We start from the raw sequence: 20,023 nt of genomic DNA on the forward strand, positions 1-20,023 counted from the left end.
TGCAAGCTCATTTTCCCCAGATCTGATTCTTGACAAAGAAAAGGCAAAAAAGAAAGAAAAGGAAAAGACTGTTAATTTGGAGCCTGTTTATTTATTTGTTTTGGAGCTTATTATTATTTAAATAAATAAATATTTATTTAAAATTATGTCCACCAAAAAATCAAGGAGTTGCAATTAATTCTTAAACAGCATTAACAGTGCACCTTAAGTAAATGCCCTTCAGCATCCTGTGACTGACAGGCTTAATCTTTAGAAAGACAGTGCTTCTACTTAGAAGTATCATTCATTCATTCAGTGATTCAATTCTAAAATATCTGTGCTGGATTCCTCTCTAGCAGTCCTCAACTGTTCTTAGTTTAAAAGCATTTAGCTACCTCACAGTTACAGTGTTGTAGCAATACAAAAGTGCCATTTAACCCCTCTATCAGTGTTAATTTTCTACATACTGCTTATAGACAGACCTGGAAAATGCCAAGTGTTAAAAGTACAAGTTGTGCAACGGAATGATGCTTTGTGAAAGTGAGGCAATACAAGGTTACTACTCATCTGAGCACTGTGTGTTTTTGCAGAGTAGTAAAATCTGAGTAGCTTTGCTGAGTTTCTCAAGTATGGGTCCCAAAGAAGGGATGCCAATTTTGTGAAAACATCACAAGAACAAGCACTACCTTGTCGATTTTTTAGCATTATGGATGCTGAAAAGCCTGGACACTGACTGTTCACCTCTGGGGTGAACCTGCTTAAGATGAAAGCTGAGTGATGAACTGTCAGTACAGGACAACCTATGGTGCCCGGACCAGGGCAGTACTTACCCTGTAGAAAATGTTGGCCTTCATATCCATTCACATAGTACTCATTTCCTGGTAAGGTACCTCTTTTGGAGGAGTGCTTACCAAAGCCTGAGCTCATAAAGGAAGATGTTCTTAGTCATATCACTTCAATGTCTCAGCCAATTTTTCCAAGAAGGATTCATCGTTTATGGCCCAGAGAATGCTGGTCTTTTGATGGCTGGTAAGGAAGCCTCTAGACAGTGGGCCAGAACTTGGTTACAACTGAATTGATGAAAATGTAGCTATATCGCATGTAAATCAGGTTTGTCTCATTGATCTGAGTTCCTTCCAAAATAAAGTTTTGTCAGACTAGTGCGTTCTAACCTCATTGATGACCAGATTGCCATAAAAGGCATTGCACTCAGAGTAGTCCCTGAGAAGATGGTCTGTGGTGGACAAGTTCAGCTTCTTCTGAGGCCCTCTTCTGCAATATTTTAATAACTGATTCTTTTAGGTCTCCACCACTGAAAGGAAACAGAAGTTGCTGTGCACATCATTGTGCTAGATTTGAGGGTATTTTGTTTATTCTGACTAAACCAGTGTCAATGACCAGCTCCAGGGTTAAGTTGACCTTTGGCATCTCCTAGTGAGAGATCATCTCCCATGTTCTTATGAATGTGCCTTTGAAGCCAACATCACCGTGCCCTAGTGAACCCTGCTGAGACATATCAACCCTTGCAGAACTGGCATGAAGAACAAAGGAAAGTGGGCATGCTAGAAGACAGTGCTTGGTGCCAGCTCACTTTGCTTTCAGCTGCATAAGAGTTGCAGCTGATGTCCCTCCAGTGCATAAGAGAAGGTGCTAAATAAATTAATTCCAGCATAAAGTAGGGCAGGTGATTCCTGCCAAGCACATGGTGCCAAAAGGGTGGAGGTTTGGGTGGTTTGGAGGGTTTTTTGTTGTTTGTCACTTTTTTTCTTAAGCGAGCATGCTGATTTCTACACAAAAAGACCTGGAGAGCTTCTGGCTGTGTGCAGTACATTGTCCCACTATGCAACTGCTGTCCTAAAGGTGCTTTTCCTAGCCCAGCTTCTTAGTCTTTATGAAAGCTCAAAGCAGCCTTGTTCTGGCAAGCAAACAGACCAAAGCATTGTGAGGCAGGTTAGGGCAGCAGCTGCTCTGATGACAAAGCTCAGCTGTGTTGCTGCTGGTACACCGTCCAGCATCCTGCAGTTCGGTTCACCTGCCACCTCCCTCCCTGCTCTCCTGCCCCTTGCCCAAGGAGCCAGGCTTCACAACAGACTTTAATTATTTACTAAGGATATGGCTTATTCTGCAGATTAAGTGAAAAAGTGAAGTCCTTAAAAAATATAACACAAATAAGCCCCTGAACTGTCAAACAACAAGTCCCTTAAAAGGGCAAAATATGCAGCTCTCTGTGAACTGCACAGCTCCCTCCTTTCAAACTACTGGCAGGAGGCTTCCTGTTTGGACGGGCTGCTCACAAACGGTGTTGTGTGGTGCAGTCAGTCCCTTCCCATCTCCTCCTTTAGGCCTCCTTTTGCCTCCCTTTACGCTCCTGATACCAAAACCCCTCCAGCCTGGGTCCTGTCAAGATGGGATCTGACAGCTGAAATGTAAATCTGAAAGCATGCATTAGCATTGTGCAGTTTCTTCCCTGGAAACATAACGAAGCCCAAACTGGTTAGGTGTGTTCAAAAACAGGGTAGGCAAAATGGTCCTACTGTGATAGTCCTGGCCATAAAGAGATGAGTGTTTGGTGGTTTGGCTTCAGACCAAAATCAGGAAAATTGATTTCTGCTTCATTGTTTCATTGTTCATTTTATTTTGACCAAATGGGGTAACTTTGGAGGATTCTTCCATTTATTCTGGGTAAATTCTCCACTATATATATATTTTTTTTTGCTTCTGATATTTCGGTTCCTTTACTGTAGTAGTGAGAGAAAGGCCAATACAGGCATTCAGCGATAGTGTTCAACCTTGGCTGCTGAGCATTACTGATACACTGACCTGCTGGGAAATCCCACGTTGAGTTTTTAAAATTTTTCAGAAACTTTAAGAGAAGTGATTCTACGCTGCCATACAAGAACACGTTAATACCATATTAAACCTTAGCTACCTTGTCTAGCTTGAATGTTTCTTTTGTTCTTTTGTGTCTCGGTTCCTTCTGTCTACTTCCAACTGTTGTACCAATGATAACCATTTTGACTGCACAGAGCTGTGCAGATCCAACAGTCTTATCATTTAATGTCTGTTGTTTTGTTGTTTTTTTTTCTTCCTGCAGAACATGATCAGAAGATAGCATCATACACCATGATCATGGCCCCCCGGAAGAGGAATCGTCATGCGTTGGGGTTTCTTTGTTGTTTTGGGGGTAGCGACCTCCCTGAAATCAATCTCAAGGACAATAACCCCCTCCAATTCCTTGAGTTTTCTGTCCCAATCCCACCAGCAGAAGAGCTCAATGCCAGATTCTCCGAACTTGTGGTAAGTTTCTGCTGGCAGAATGATATATTTTAGGGGGTGGATAAACTCTCTTCAAAGAAGGACTTAAGGGACTTCAGGGACTTATTAGGGATAGGAAAAAAACCTTATGTTGAAGCTGCTTTTTTCAGGTTTTTTTTTCCCCCATTCTTTTATTACCAATTCCATGGTGGGAGAAAGGTTGCAAATGACAAGATGGATGACAGTGGCACAGGGTATAAGTACAACAAAATGTTTAAATATGATTATTCTCACAGCACTATACAGTTCTCTAGGCAGAGGACTGGGCACATTGGAGAACTTTTAAGGTTCCTTCCATTGAATAAATCCTTGACAGTAAATTTCTTCTTAACAACTTTGGGATAAAATCTGATGTATAATATAGTAAAATGGAAAGTCTTAGGTGTTGTGGGTCTATAAATCAAGGACTATACTGTTCTGTTGATCAGTAGCATAGCTGCTGGTGAGGTGTAAGAATCAGGTGACCATGCTAATTGTGTTTCATCAGACAGCTGCCTTTGAACTATGAAATAGTGCTGTCACAGCAACAGACATAAACAGGAAGGGAAGCAGTTATTTCAGATGAACTTTGTCATTTGCTTTTGTGGTAAACATGGATTCCAGCAGCAGGCACTGGCTATTCATGCCTGGCATCAAATGACTTTGCTGTCTTTGCCCTCTTGTTCAACCCTCACATACAACACAGGCAGAGGTCATAGGGCTGTAATGTTTTGCAATCTGAATCATAAAGGTGATACTCATTTGATGCAGCTGATTACTATTCTGAGATCAGAGCTTACATAAAGTCAGGTATCTGTAAGAGTATACATGCCTGAGTGGTGCTACACAGATGTGGAATAGAACAGAAAATATTTGATCTCAGAATTATAGGCATTTGCCAGTAATCTTTCTATATTACACTTATAACATTAGCCCAGTAAGTTCTTGTCTCTTACCATGGCTTCAGAGTTCAATGGCGATGAAAATAACTATATAATTCGGGTATGCAAGTGGAGTTTAACACATGGACAACTGTAGTATGTCATACCAAACATAGGGACAGCTATAGTTTGTCAGATCAGTGGTCTGAAAACCTAGCCCAGGCTCTTATTTCAAGATAGGATCCAAAACAGATGCCTAGGGAAGAATTTAAAATGTGGACGTAGGGTTGTCTTTTCCAGGATACTTACTCTCCAACACTCTAAGCATTTTCAGCCCAAGGACTTCCTCAGCTTTCTGTGTACATAGTAAATTGGTGTGGATTTATTTTCCATTATTTTTTTCTACTTTGCCTAGCACCCATGACAATTTTTTAGCATTTGCAGTATTCTATGGCAGGGGTGTGGGAAGGAGTCAATATTATTTGTAGCTGTTTCAGGAAGAATAGGTTTGCAGCAGAGGATAGTGTACTTCCTCTGATTAAGTAGCAGATGAGGAATCTCCTCTTACTGAGATATCTCACAAAATTCGAGTCTATATTTAAGTCACTTTGCCTTTATCTGAGACTACTGGAATTTCTCTGAAAGTGCAACTGACTGTGCAGAATTCTGCTTGGTGACAGGTACCTCTCATGAGTGTGTAATCTGAAATCTGCTCTGCTGTCAATTTATTTCTCCTGTTTAAGTATTGTTTTTCACATGCAAAGCTTTAATTGCTGTATCAAAATTCACCTCTCTCCAATACCAAGATCTGTTGAAGCACTTGATTTGGCCTTCCTGAAGATATGACCAACAGATGTGCTTTGCTCCTGAACTTGGCTTGCTAAAACTTGAACTTGTTTACCTTTGGATCATAGTAAAATACCTGTTTTAGTTGCTGCTGGGCTTCTGCTTACTGAGGTTATCAGTTCCTGTGAGGAGTTTGAGAGCTTGTGGTGTTATTAAGGGTGCTTTTAGCTGTTTGTTTTATGCCTGGCAAGTACTGGTATTCCACATGCTTGTGGAAAAACAGCTCACAGCTGCCTTATGGAAGTCTATTAAATAGTGTAATTTATAATGGTTTTGGTGCAAAATATAATGACAAGTATACATGATGATCTGTAAATATTTTTGGTCTCAGAAGTTTGTGCGTTGTTGCTTTATGCAATAACTTATTAAATGTGCTGACAGCCTGTAACTGGCATATACCTTTCAAATAAATGAAGCCATTGCAATGGAAATAGATCATATTAATGTTCTTATATTTAATAATAGTACTGTAGCCATCATTACATGAGAAGTAAGCTGGAAAGAAAAGTGCTATTTTTCAGGACATTAATGATGTAAATTGCACATTTTTATAAAGCCTCTCCGATAGGATGGTGATGCATGTCTGTCAGAGTTCCTGGGTAGGCAGGCAACATGAGAGCAGTTAAGGACTTTGGGATTGAGAGGACCTGGTCTAGAAACTGGCCTGGCAGAATGCGGAATTTGCCTAGAAGGCCTAGTTTGTCCACAGGTCCGGATTAATGCATGTTCTACGAGGTACTAAAATAAAACTGACTACATCTGTATTGACAGCTCAGATGAGATTTTAATTGGATTAGAAAGATTCAGTCTGTAAATGCACCAGTGTAAATCAGCGACCTGGAAGTGCCTGAGAGGGCTCTGTGCTGTGTACTAGCCTCCCTGCTGCTTATCCGTTAGGGTCTAGTCTGGGTGCGCTTGTGCTATATAAAACCCAGATTTGAGTGTAAAGCCTTTTGACCCAAATCCCCAAGTGAAATGATCACACCAACATCATCTGAGATCTGTAGTTAGAAAAGCATTTGTGCTAGCTCCCTGAAGCAGGCCCAGGGGGTATAGACTGATCTTGCCATCTGCTCTACAGAGGGTATAATGAAACACTGGTGTGCTTGAATGAATTTTTAAAAGCCTTATTTTCCCCCTTGTTGCAGTTAAAATCTGGGGCATTTTCCCACATAAGAGTTAATTACAAGAAGAGCTAAGCCTGGCTGTGCTGGAAAAGCCTCTCTTGTGATGAATTTTCCAGTCTAGTAAATATTCAATATGTTTCTACCTGCCTTTCTAAGGGAAATGGACATTTTGAGGGCCAGAAGCATGTCTTCTCTTGTTCTTGTAGTACTTAATTTAATATAACGAAAAGTGAATTTAGAGTTATCCATTTTGCAAGAAGAGGAATTATGAAAGTGTTGGTATCCTTTATTTGTGATGGAGTCACAAGACCCCTCCAGAGCTTGCAAACTTGCTCATGTAGGTGCCAGGCTGGGGGAAATGTACGGGCTGCTCTGTTTGAGGGATGCTCCCAGACCAACCGACTGAGCAGCAGCAGCTGCCTATCTGGACTCTGACCAAGGCAGTGGTTGTCAAATGAGAAGTTAATGCTGATTTCAGATGAAATGTCCGCTCTCAATGCTGCTCAACCAGAAAAAGGTTCTAGGAAGGATATCAGAATTTTGTGTCACTTGAAGTTGGATGCTGTGTTTAGGCCCTGTCCTCTCAATTAGAAGATTAGAACAAAAAGGGTTACTCCTGTTATGGTCCAAATTCAATCTTGATTTATTTCATTAGAAACCCACGTGGAGAGTAGGTCTAAATGAAGACTATGGCACAGGGTGATTTGGTTTGACTTTGTTTGGGCTAAGACAGGAGAAGATGTACTACTTCTCAGGCTCTCCGCTGGCAGTGATTGCCTTCAGACTAATGCAGTAGTAACAGTACAGGTTAGTCCTTACTAGAAGCCTAGGTGTACAAGAGACAAAGCAAACAAAAATACTTGTGACCACAAGCTTTGCCCCTCAAAGGGCCACTTCTGTGCACCCAGCTGAAAGAGGGCAGAACAGCTGGGTTTAACGTCTCCCCTTCAATGAACAGGCAAGGAAGAGAAGCTTTATAGCAGGGGTCCTCAAACTTTTTAACCAGGGGGCCGGCGCAAGGATAAAGTGGCAGGCAGTCATCTGCGGCTGCTTGGTTTCCCCCCCAGCCCCCGGCAGGGAGGGGGGGCCCCAGGGGGGTCTGTAAATACCGAGGGCCAGATTGAGGACCGTGGGGGGCCATAGTTTGAGGACCCCTGCTGTACCTCATAAGCTATAAAACTAGCCCTACTTGACCATTCAAAGCTGTCCTAGCCAGAGTCACTTCTGCTTTTTCCTCAGTCTCTCTTCTCAGCTGGCACTAGGTATACTGCCATGTAGTAAAGTACTGCTGCAGTTGGTGGTCTACTGGCAGGCACCAAGCTGATTTTGTGCCTGCTGGCAAAAATGGCTGTGCTAAGCACATGTGGTTTTCCTTGTACAGATTTATTGACTGAACAGGAACTGCAGAAGAGTCTGGAAGAACTATTGCAAGGCAAGGGGAAGTGATTTTTTTCATGAAACAACTTCTCCATGTCCTTGTTCATAGTTATTAGCAGCAGTGTGTTCTTGCCACAGTAGATTCTGATTCCTTTTGCTCAATATTAGAGTCCTGGGCTCTTCTTGTTGGTTATGGGTGGTGTGCTGCTTGATACTGAAGATTTTTCCATCTAGATGTCTCTTACACTGGCAGACTGATCCCAGATTTGAACTCGTACCTTGCCAAGATGGGTAACTTCAATGCTGGCAATTCAGGGAAAGCAGAAAAATGTAAAGAATGCTAGCACAGTTGTTGCTTTTTCTCTAATAGTGGCTCTGAGATCATCATGGTATTTGAGGAGATAGAGTTCAAGTTTCTCTATTTTAGGATGGAAAGTCCATGGGGAAAAAGTGGGGCTGTCTTTTGGGTTGCTGTTTTCAAAGCTGATCCTATTATTACAGCCTCCAAGCTTGAGTGAGTTGCTTGCAACACATTAGATTCTTACACTAGGAAAGATTTGAAAAATGTTTACTGTTATCCCCTCTTAGTCTTGGGTGCCTCTGAAACATTCTGGTGGGACACTGAACGGATTCTCCTGTCATGGTTTGTTTCTCTTACATTGCATTTGGACCTGTTTCTTTTTCAGTTTTCATTTGTTTTTTGGCACACACTGGATAACATACCTTCATCAAGGGCCACAGGGAGATGAGATCTAAACCTAAATAACTGTAGTAGTGGTTCCCACTGCAAACAGCTGACTGGGAAGTAGCAAATTTCCTTCATGCTTAGTTCTCCCTTGCAGGCCATTTAATGTAATGGATACAACATAAACCTCAGATGAAAACTAGGCTTCACCACACTGAATAAATACTCCCATATATCACCAGTCCCCCTCAAGCTTGCCAAGTCCTAACTGTGGCAGTGTTCATGAGGCACCTCTTTGGCTCTTCACCCTGCAAGAATATTTACAGGGTAAAAAGTACAAGAAATGCCTCCATTGTGACCCCTCATGTGAATGTAGATGCTATATGTCAATGTATGCAAGTGCAAGAAGGCATCAGCTGTGTTTCTCTGTGTTTGTTGATGGGTCTGGAGAACAAAGTTCTCTATTTTTCCACCAGCTCCCTTGTAATGTTTCTTGGGAACAGACAGAGTTGCCTGCTCTGTCTCTTGGCTCCCAGTGTGGAGCACCACCTTCCCAGAAAAGTATCCTCCATGTCTAAAGCTTATTTAGTTCTTAGTTTCTCCCTGAAGGTTTGTGGCTTAGAAGGACATGTATTTTAGGTTCTCACTTCAAAACCCAAACATGTGTTGTGTGTATTGATTACAGTATTTAATCACATTTAAATTCAGACATTACCAAGCTTTGAGTATTTCAGTTTCAAATTATCAGTCTTTTGAGTCATTCTATCATCTTTCTGGATTCCTTTGAAGACAGGGATTTGATTTCTTTGTCACTTGCTGTGCATGTAAACCATCATTTCAGACCACACCTCTGACAGGCCTGTGGCTTTAAGTTGTTGATCAATGCAAATTTCTCTGCAACCATAATTTTAAAGTGCCTTTATAGTGTTTTGCCTCTAAGAGGAAGTTATTTTATTCCCTCTGCTTTTCTGTAATGAATGACTGTGCCTAATCAGTCAGGAAGGTTGTGAAGTGCCAAATGCAACCTAGATCTGGAGAGGTCCTTCATTTTCATTTGCACATGATTAGCTCTGACTCCAGCAAACTAGGAGGCATTGCTGGCCTTGGCTCAGTGGAGACTCCCCACCCCTATTAATGCTTCCTTTCTTGCACTTAATGAGAACACTATAGTGGAGGCTGGAAGAAAATACTGATGATAAGACTAAGCTGAATTTTTCATGACCAGAGGCTCATATCCAGGAAGAAGGCCTAGCATCTCCATCTGAGTAGAAGACACTGTCTCTGAAGGAAGAAAAAAGCAAAGCCTTGAGGCAGCAGATTTCTTTCCTCACTGATGGGGACCAGGCCACAAAACCTTTCCTTTCTCTTGAATTAGTTTATAGGTAGCAGATTAACATTTTACATGAACTCAGATGCACTTGTCTTCTATTATAGTAATGGTAAAAGTACTGGGTGGTTTAAGATTTCTGAAGCAATTAGGGGACTGAGGCTTGGGATGCAAAGTATCATAGTCTGTCTACTTATACACAAATGTTCCCTCATGTTCCTTTTTCCTTTTAGTTGTCTGGATCCAGGATATTTTTTTCTTTTTCTTCCTGCTCTTCAAAGAGATTTTTCATAATGTCCAGCCCACTTTACACGTCCCATGTGGAATACATGTGTGCAAATCTCTGATTTTAATGCACATATCGTTACAAGCAGCTTTCTACAGTCACTCAAGTCCCAATACATAAGAAGTATTACATTTCAGGCTTTGTGGCAGACACAGCTCCCCTCTTCAGACACTCGCCTACAGATGGAGTCCTCTGAAGGGCACAGGCTTATGGCACTGAGTGCAGCAGCAGCAGCACTTTTTCTAGGCTCCTTTCCAGTAGGTGCAGCTGGTTGGCAGCTCCCAGCTCCCTGACCAGCTGTGTAAGAAGTAGCAGCTACTCTGCTGCAAATGTGTGACACCCAGATGCTGAGAGAGGAGCATGAGATGGGGGCCAGGTCTCTCACACTTGTGTCTGAGAATCAATGAAGTTATGTAAACAAATATAATTCCAGGCGTGGGCTTACATGGCAGATTTTGGGTGTGAAGAAGCTGGGGGTGTTACCACAGTACCTGTGTAGTCAAGAGGCTTTTGTGCAGGGATTCACTATTTTGTAGATCTTGTTGCTTTAGAATAAACCTTATGGACAGTTATCTGATGTAAAGCAGTTCAGTTCCACTGAAGACAGCAGTGCAATTATATCATTCTACGTTGCCTGAAATTTGGCCTGTGTGGTATCTTCTGTGTCTGTGGTGCTTGTTGGCTTCTGAATATCCCAAGCAGAGCATACTGGCTGCCTTTCTGAAAGGTGGGGAGGGTTGTGGTCATGGTTGGAATAGCTAAAGGGAATGTTTGAGTGTGTTCTGAGTATCGTTTACCTACAGTAGGCATGAAACACCTGAGAAAGACCTACTTATTGGACTACATGCTTTTACCAGGGTAATCCTGATTTCCCTGACTGAGGAAATGCATGTAGTGCATCTAGGGCATTAAGAGGAGAAGCACTGGATTTTGGAAGAAGAGCAGGTATGTAGCTTGGGATGCAAAGAGAGGAAAGAACAGATCCTGCCACTATAGAATGTGCCACTTTAGATGTGCTAAAATGTCAATTTTGTGTCTTCCTTCTACTGAATGCTTGGAAGCTGTCATGATATCCTATCTCCTAAGCCACAGATAGGGTGGATATGCTTACTGTGCAGAAATCTTGTACCCATGTGATTCTATTAGCTTATCAGCTGATTTGATAACATTATCTTGTTTTGGCATAGCTGCAAGTGTTAGGCAGTATTACATAAAAAGAAAAAAATAAAGTAAAGCTCTACTGTGGCCTTTTTCCTTAGTAAGACATCATTAATATTTGAATAGTTTTTGCGTTCCATTATGGCTATAACAAAGAGTCAGGAACTTTCTGGATTGAGTCTGAAGGGTGCTGAAGTGATAAAACACTAAGGTGATACTGATAATAGAAGTCATATTTGCTAGCTGGAAAGATCAAATAATTTTATCTTTATTTTAGCCTTCTGAGGCTTTTCCAGCTCCAATTGGGTGGATACAGAGTAGACAGTGTCCTACCTTCCTCCTAGAATTGAACCAGAATTCTCATACTGTTTCTGCCACTTTGATGCCTGCTGGCTTAGAGTAACAGGCTCTGCCCTCTCCAGTAGAAGTAAAACCAGCAGCAACAGTACAGGGATGTCCTAGTGCTCCACAGCTTTGAAATGGTTTCTCTGAGTATCATTGCTGCCCTTCTGCAGTTTCTGTCCTTTCTTTACTTCTCTTTATTAGTGTCTTATGTTTTTCAGAGCTGTATTAGATGACTTACAAATCTATTCAGAACATATTCCTCACCTTCTAGAGAGGATATTTGAATCTAGATTTGGTCTGCTGAGGAGAGATGGGAGACTTATGAATCAGATCAGAAAAGTAATTTGGGATGAGAAGGTGCATCTTTGGGATAAGAAAGTGCATCCGGAGATCCATCTGGGAGAAATGGCAAAGTACTACATCATGCAAAGAGCATGATGAGTAGGTTGTAACCAGACAGGACATGGTGATAAGGAGGGACAAAGTTTTCCAAAACATTGAAGAAAAAGACACAACAATTAAGTAGCTGTGGTGCTGAAGGGAAAGCAGAGACAGGTTACAAAGATGGAGGTGACACAGGATGAATCCTAGGCCAATATGATCTTTTGGCTGTGCTTTCGGAGAGAAAGAGCCTGCACAGTGATGAAGGGAGGTTGAATGATAGATGTCTGTTCCTTCTGCAGCTCACAGAAGAAAGGCCAGATCTGAGATGTAGGAGGTATGATTTTTCATTTAGCCTGATTTGAGCGGGAAAGGGGAAGCCAGGTCCCTGTGATGAAGACCTTAAAAAATTTATAGCAAAATACCTCGATAAAAGTAACCACCTGAAGCTAGGAAAGCAGTGAAGTTTTCCAGTGAGGAGGAAAGGCTGTGAAAGGGGATGGGAGGCAAGTGTTTTGGGATAGAAGTTATCCCTGTGGAAGTGTAACTAGGGTTAAGGAGGAACTGTTAACAAAACAAAATAATTGAATGGAGACATAGATAACAAGAATGAAAGATCATCCGTTTAATGTGTTGACTCAAATCAGCTTCTGTATTTGCTCATCTAGTAGCAATTTATATCATATATAATTATTGCTCAGATAGTGCATCATGTAGCCTGAAGAAGAATGACGGAAAGGGGTTTGTAATTAATTCATGCCTCTGTGTCCTTCTATAGGTTGATTGTGTTGTCAAACAGTGCTCAAGGTTGTTTATCATTCAGGTGACCTGTTAAGGTAATGTAGGATGACTTTTCCAGTGTTGGAGGGAAATGACCTTTTCTTGGCATTTGCCTGGTCTGCAAGACCCCAAAGTGGGCAGCACAAGGTGGCACAGGTGGGGCTGGGTGGATGGAGTAGCAGTTTGTCAGGGAACCAAGGTTTTCAGGTCAGCAGTTTCCAGGTACCTTCCTCTGCACTGGGTAAGGGGCAGCTTTTGGTGTCACTAAATACAGGAATGGCCCTTCTGCTCATCCTTTCAGCACTGGGTGGGAGCAGCACATGAAGGCAAGTTTCAGGAGGTGCTTTTTCTGTCACTCTTTGCACTGGGCTGTTTTTTTGGTGTCTTTTGTCCGGAGAAAGTACAGGCAGATGCCTTCCACCTGGCACTGGAACACCACTGATCCAGAGCTTTTAATGCTAGGTACCTCATTTTCTGCAAATGAAAAAGTCTGTAAACTTGCTGGGAGAAAAAACATTTCAAGAACATTATGTCTTTTTTTCCTAGCTACTCTACAAGCTTATACAACTCATTTCACGCATTTATGAGTTTGTTTCCCTGGTGTAAACAGGGAAGAATAATGCCTCTTAAACCAGTTTTAGTACAGAATTGTAGTCAGATTAAAAAGATGCTGAAAAGATGCAACATGTGTAGTTTGTAGGTAGTGCAGGAGTCTTCCAGTGGCAGAATGTGTTGTATTTGAAGAGCAAATCTCTTGGGAGCAAATTTCTACTACTGCTTCCTGTCATAGACATTGCCTTGCTCTTATCTACTTGGGGATTTTTTTAGGGAGAACATGATACAAGACTCTACAGCTTTCCTGAGCAGACTCTCCTTTCTTTCAACTGTGGGCCCAGCGCTGTATGCAAAAGGGCCCTAGTCAACATCTGTATATTCTATGGACTTCTATATTAAAAAACTTAAGGGCATATTTTCATTTTGCAGTTTCCCATCGTTTGTTGACCACATAAAATTTAAGCTGCCCAGACTAATAACACAAACATCTTTTGAAAAGAATTTACCAACATGCACAACAATGTTATGCAATAGTTTATTAGGTGGAGGTTTGAAGAATAACTTCTCCAAAGGAAATTACAAGGGGAAAGCAGATTGCAGTTTCCCAGCTTGGCAGGTGTCCAGGGAGATCCCTGAGTCATGGAAAATCCATTGGGATTGCTTTAGTGGCTGTGTTTCAGCATTACATCTTGTATAGAGAGCAACAGCTGGATGAGTTTGTTGGTCAGTGTAAAGTTGTTGGCTTCTACATTGATGATTCGAGAGAACATTTTGATTACAAACACTTAACCTGACAGTAAATGCAAGTATGATTTGCTGTTAGGAGATGAGTTTGTTTTGCAAGGCAAATGTTCATCCTTCTCTTATTTCTTTTGCTGTATATTGTGAAAGTTTCTGATAATTTCTTTCTTAGAAATATTTAGAGAAAAATGTCTTGGATGGTGTTTTATTAAGCCCAATGATGTCAGTGCAGTAGTTACTGTTCTGATCATCAGAATACTTGAGCAATGAGACAGGACAGGGTGTGAGTTAAATAACCAAATATATTATTGTTCCTTCAATTCAGTGTTTGACTATGGAAATACTCAGTTTATGTGAGTGAAGAGCATTGTGGAATTGCCCTCCACCTCACCCCAGAGAAGATAACAGAAGCCTCATATGTGGGTGTTCTTCTAGCTGGTCTGGACTGATTAGTAGTCAATACAGCTCATCTCCATTTAGTGAAGTAGAAGTTGACAGTTACCAAAAATGGGACTGATAGACTGCTCAGTCTATTCTGTAAATCTGTGCTGTAGGCTGTAGAACCCAGACTGTTTTATAGCTGAAAGGTTTACCTTCTGTTACAATTTAAGCAAGTAATTTGTTTAATATTTTGCACTGGTGTAATTCTAAAGTAAGTCCACTCAAGTTTAATGGAGTTAGGGACATTTTGAACTCTGATTTGCTCTCTGAATTATTACTCAGATTTAGTAGTGCAAGAGAAGAACTAAAGCCAGCTTCTGGTTTCACTTCTATCTGTGTAAACCTGAACTCATTCCAGAAATGTTGATTTATTGGAGGTCTTTTGAGTTTACACTGGATATAAGTTTGAGTATGTGTGTCTGAACTGCACAACCAAAGCTTGATATGAAGTTAATTTTGCTCATTAAATTCTTAACTAACCTCTTGGTTCCTCCTGCGTTTTTATGTAATATTTTATCAGAGATTTAAAGGTCAGCAAAGCTCTGACTTACCCTTGTTTTCCTCCATAGGGGCATATGACAAATAGGATGCACACAAGAGGATAAAGCTGGGAGGAAAAGAAGTAGATGGCACTGACGCCCCTGGAAATTCAGCCTGCCTTTGGCACAGGGCCACAGCAGCAATTCCCAGCCCACATTTTGAGGGTTGAGCCAGCAAGACTGTGTTTGGGCAGGAAGTGATCAGAGAGGTGTGTGCCTGTGTGCTTTGGCACAGTGCAAGTGGTGAATTGCTCCAGCCTAGGAACCTCCTCTGAACTCATTAGTATTAAAACAGAACAGAAGAGACTTTGTAGGGAGGGAGAGGGTGGGGAAGCCGGAAAGGTAGCAGTTTAGACGGCAATTTCCTAATAACCTTTCCCACACCTACCTTCCCATACAGGGTCTGATCTAAAGAACCTTGGCATGAAAAACAAACCTGGCACAGAGAGGGAAAGGGAGGGGGAAATGAGGGGAGGAGAAGAAAAGGAAATAAGGGGAGGAGAATAGACACTATGCTGAAACAGCAGATTTTATTGTTATTTAGTGTTATGTATGGTGATACTAGAAGTTCTGTTTGAGAGAGGTATTTGATATACTGTGTATAATCAGGATGTGGAGGTAAATATGGTACTTGCCCTAGAGAACTTGCAGTGAAAAGATGTATCAAGTAGAGGTTCAATGGCTTCAATTCTGTTTGGTGTTTTCATTTAATTGCCTGGATAGTGGAATAAGCATACCTATTGAGTTTCCAAATCATAGGCTGGGAACCTTAAAGATCATCTAGTTCCAACCCCCCTGCCACGGGCAGGGACACCTTCCACTAGACCAGGTTGCTCAAAGTCCCACCCAACCTGCCTTGAACGTTTCCAGTGATGGGGCATCCACAACTTTTCAGGCCAACCTGTGCCAGTGCCTCACCACCCCCACTGTAAAGAATGTCTTCCTAATATTTAATCTAAATCTACCCTCTTCTAGTGTAAAGCCATTCCCCCTTGTCCTATCACTGCATGCTTTAAAAAGTCCCTCTCCAGCTTTCTTGTAGGCTCCCTTTAGGCACTGGAAGGCTGCAGTAAGGTCTCCTCGGAGCCTTCTCTTCTCCAGGCTGAGCAACCCCAACACTCTCAGCCTGTTTCCAGAGGAGAGGTCCAGCATAGCACCTCTTCTTCTTGGCTCCTTTATAACCTGGAGAAGGAAGTTATCATCAACACATTCCATGAACCTCCTGGGTTGCTTATGCCCTGCTGTGTGGTCCCTTCAACAGATACTGGGGTGGTTGAAGTCCCCCATGAGGACCAAGGCTTGTGAATGGGAAGTAGCTCCTGTCTACAGAGGGCTTCATCTGCTCTTTCTTCCTGGTTGGACGGCCTGTAGTAGACCCCTACTATAATGTTATGTGTCCCTGCCCTTCCTTTAACACTGACCATCAGCTCTCAGTCAGCTCCTCATCCATCCCCAGGCGGAGCTCCATGCACTCTAGCTGGTCATTGACATAGAGGGTGACACCTTGTCCTTGTCTGCCCTGCCTGTCCTTCCTAAAGAGCCTGTATCCTCCTGTTCCCACATTTGTAGTCATAGGAGCCATCCCACCACATCTCTGTGACACCAGTAAGATTGTAGCCCTGCAGGTGTGCACAGGTGTCTAACTCCTCTTGTTAATTCCCCATGCTGCGTGTGTTTGCATACAGGCATTTAAGTTGGGCCCCCAGTGAGTCTGGCTGGAGTGGCTGGAATTCCTTTGTGCTGCTCTTCAGGTGCTCTCCTGCTGATCTGTAATCTCTCTCCAGGCTTTGGGCATCTATTGTTGGTGCTGACATCAAACTGGTAAGAGTGGAATGGATTGAGGTTCCCCTCCACCAACAACTTTAGTTTAAAGCTTGGCAAGTCTGAGCCCAAGGATGCTTTTCCCCTTCTCTGACAGGTGGATTCCATCAGCCCCCAGTAGGCCAGGTTTCTCAAAGCAAATCGCATGGTCTAAGAAGCTGGACCCCTGGCTGTGGCATCAGTTTGGAAAACATTTGTTGGTTCACCAGATTTGACTGCCCCTTTCAAACCCCTTCCCTTTGACCATGAGGATTGATGAAAAATCTACCTGTACTGCAGAGTCCTTTACCACTGCTCCTAGGGCTTTGTAATCCTTCTTGATACTCCTCAGACTGCTCCTGGCTGTATCACTGGTGCCCATGTGAAACAATAGCAGTGGATATTAGTCAGTGGGACTGTACAAGGCTTGATAGTCTCGCAGTGACATCCCTAATAAGCAGCACACCTCTCTAGAGAGCACATCACTAGGCTGTAAACACTTTGGATACATTAAAATATAAGCTTAAAAGAAGATGGAGAAGTTGTGTGAATAAGGATAGGATTCAATGGGGACAGTTAAAGCATGCTCCTTTTAGGAGCAAGTCTGGCAATTCAGGATGGGAAGCGAAGCAGCCAGGTGGGTACACTTCTTCAGAGAAGAAACTAAGGATTATAGTAGATCATGAGTGAATGTAAGTCATGCAAGTTTTGAGGTTTCTTTTATTAAAAAAAAAAAAAAAAAAAGGTAATTGTCTTAACGGAATATGTAACCAGGAATGCGGTCTGAAAGATGCATGAAATAATCTCTGTACTCAGCATTGGTAAGGTCTCAGCTGGAACACTGTCCCTGCTTTTGAACAGTGCACTTTGAGAGATGTACTTTGACCAGGGAGAGCCTGGAAGTCAATTAGAAGAAGAATGAGAGGTCCAGAGGACATGACCTCTAAGAAAGACTGAAAGTGCTGGGCTTGTTTAGCCTTGAGAAAGATGACTGACGAGGGACATTACAACAGACTTTAATAGGTTTGAAAACTGTTATCAAGAGGAAGAAAAAAATTTGCTCACCATGCCTGTGGTTGATAGGGCTGGAAGTAATAGACTTAAATTGCAGTAGCAGGGATTTAGATTACACATGAGCCTGACTATTCAGTTTTCATCCCCATTCCTCTCATTAGGCTCATTCCAATGCACTGACATGGACATGCAGCCCACCCTAACAGAAAAGGTGGTGTTGATAGCCAGCTGTTTGCATTATTGTCCTCATATGCCCACCCATATCTATGGAGCTCCCACTTGCTCTACCCATATTGTGACCCTGAATATAAGAATGCATATCTAAGTCATGATCTCTCTTTTTCTCTCTCTAGACATCTGTGTGTATTGTTCCATAAACAGGTACTGGGTTTCCTCATTCTTTCTCTTTTTATTTGTCCCAGCAGATTGCTGTCTCATGCATGTGGTTTGTCTCTGAAGGGCAGAAAAATGAACAGCAGATTCTGTTTCCAATGGCCTGTGAAAGGGTACTGCCACAACAGGCTTTGCTGGTGATATGTATTTGTATGCTGTCAAGTCACAGAGAGCTTTGAGGAACAGGATTTAGCTCTTCTCCAGGAAGTGAAGAAGCAATTAGCCAGTGGTTAAGGAGGAAAAAAGGGAGCAGTGTAGTGTGTATGGCGGGTGTGGTGTGTGTATGTTTGATGAGGGGAGAGGGCATTAATTGACTTTCTGTGAGACAAATTTCCCTACCAAAAAGCAGTGCCTTTGATGGATGAAAGTCCTATTTCACTGCTAGGGCTGAAGAATGAGTAACTTCTGTGTTGGCAAGGTAGAAAAGAAACAAGTCTTCCAATACATAAACTTCAGGTGCTTTCTGTCTTGTACTGTTATGACTGAGAATCAAGAGATTTAGACCGCTAGTACTGAAGGGGTTTTGAAGCTGCAGCTTTTTGAAAAAGCAAGAAGGAAAAAGAACGGGAATCACATCCTTTTGTTCTTCTGCTTTTCAGCTTTACAGTCAGATCTGTGGCAGTAGCTAAAATGTAAACATTGCTTCCTATGCCAGCAGGCTATGTGAGCAACTTGTGTGCACAGTGGTTTCATCATGCACAAATGTAATGACAAAACATTGCAGGTACAGGCAGGTGTTATGTGTTATGTCTTATGTATATAGTTTTTGTGTATGTAAGATCCAAGTGGCATACATAGCTGCACATACACATACTATGTGTATACAAATGTGTGGAAAATCAATGATCTTCTGGAGTGATCCACCTAATTCTTACCAGTTGGGAAAACGATCAAAATGTTACTCCCCAGCCTCATATGGAGTTCTGTTTCTGTGTGCTTTACAAAGGGTACTTTTAAGTCCAAGGATTAGGATAAGATGGAAGAGCTTGAGGGGAGGGAAGGGTTGTTGTTTTGCTTTTTCTTTGTGGGTTATCAGTGGACTTGGGACATATATCAGTTCCCCAGGTGGGAACTTTTAACCAATGTGCTGCATCTGGAGATGAGCTAGCTGTGTGGGTAGTAGTGCTGTTGCCTGCTGGAAGAGTATCTGCTATCAAGTTCTGCTGTGGGTATGGCCATGCAGTTGTGTCAAGCACAGCCCTGAGGAGGTAGGGATAGGAACTAGATGTCTAGAGAAGGAGGCTTTGTTTTACTCCTCTCAATGCCTGCCTCAATCATGCTCTGCTGTTTGCAGTTGCATATTAGGTAAAGCCTGTGAAATATTTCTCTTTTTTAGGGATCTTTGCTGAGTGGTACTTTTTTTGTACTGCTTACTGCTCCAGTTTGTATGTAAGCATAGGCAATTTGTGCAGTTAAATGAACCTCATTCTCTGACAGTTTGGACAGGCAGTCTTTCAGAATGCCTTATCGATCTCAGTATTGGAAATGAGCACTCTTCCAGCAGGCTGCCTCTTACATATCAGCCTAATGAGCTGGACTGAACAAAGTGATGGAAGGAAAACTGTAGGGGAACAATCCTATACTGTCCCCTGGAGGTGGACACAGTGATTAAATAGGGAAGGTTTACCTCTTCACTTGGATTCACAAGCAATTCTTCTTCAGATCTCAGTCTCTTTGCAAATAGTTTTTTATTCAGTCATTGCAGTTATCTGTGAAGTGGCTTTCTGGACAGCTGTCTCTGGACCTGTGATGACTGTCTCTGCTCCTCCCTGACCTCCCTCTGTAATGGGCAGAGGGACAGCTCAAATGAGAGCCATCAGACTAACCTGTTTGTTATCTGCCAACAGAACCTGGCATAGGCACACAAACTGAAAAATTAAGTTCCCGGGCCTGTTGTTAATGTAAAACTAGCTTTCAGGCAGTGTAAGTTGTGTGCTAGCAATGTGGTCCTATCCAGTGCACTTGTTAGAGCTATAATAGTTTTGTTGGATTGGATTCTCTATTGCAGAGGCTTGTAGCTTGCTGCTGACAACCACCTCCCTCATCTCTTTCCACTGCTTCCCCTTCCTCTGCA

General features: G+C 42.3%; 1 protein-coding gene across 4 annotated transcripts in view; it reads left to right on the forward strand.

Moving 5' to 3' along the window:
• Nucleotides 1–20,023, forward strand: part of DAAM2 (dishevelled associated activator of morphogenesis 2) — a 205,539-nt gene that overhangs the window by 79,507 nt on the left and 106,009 nt on the right. For all 4 annotated transcript variants that reach the window (XM_040612105.1, XM_040612104.1, XM_040612101.1 and 1 more), the window contains one exon: nt 3,074–3,276. In XM_040612105.1, coding sequence (XP_040468039.1) covers nt 3,103–3,276 — 174 coding nt within the window. In that variant the 5' untranslated portion in view covers nt 3,074–3,102. The remainder of the gene's footprint in view (nt 1–3,073; nt 3,277–20,023) is intronic.

This window comes from Falco naumanni, chromosome 12 (assembly GCF_017639655.2).
Source record: "Falco naumanni isolate bFalNau1 chromosome 12, bFalNau1.pat, whole genome shotgun sequence".
NCBI lineage: Eukaryota > Metazoa > Chordata > Aves > Falconiformes > Falconidae > Falco > Falco naumanni.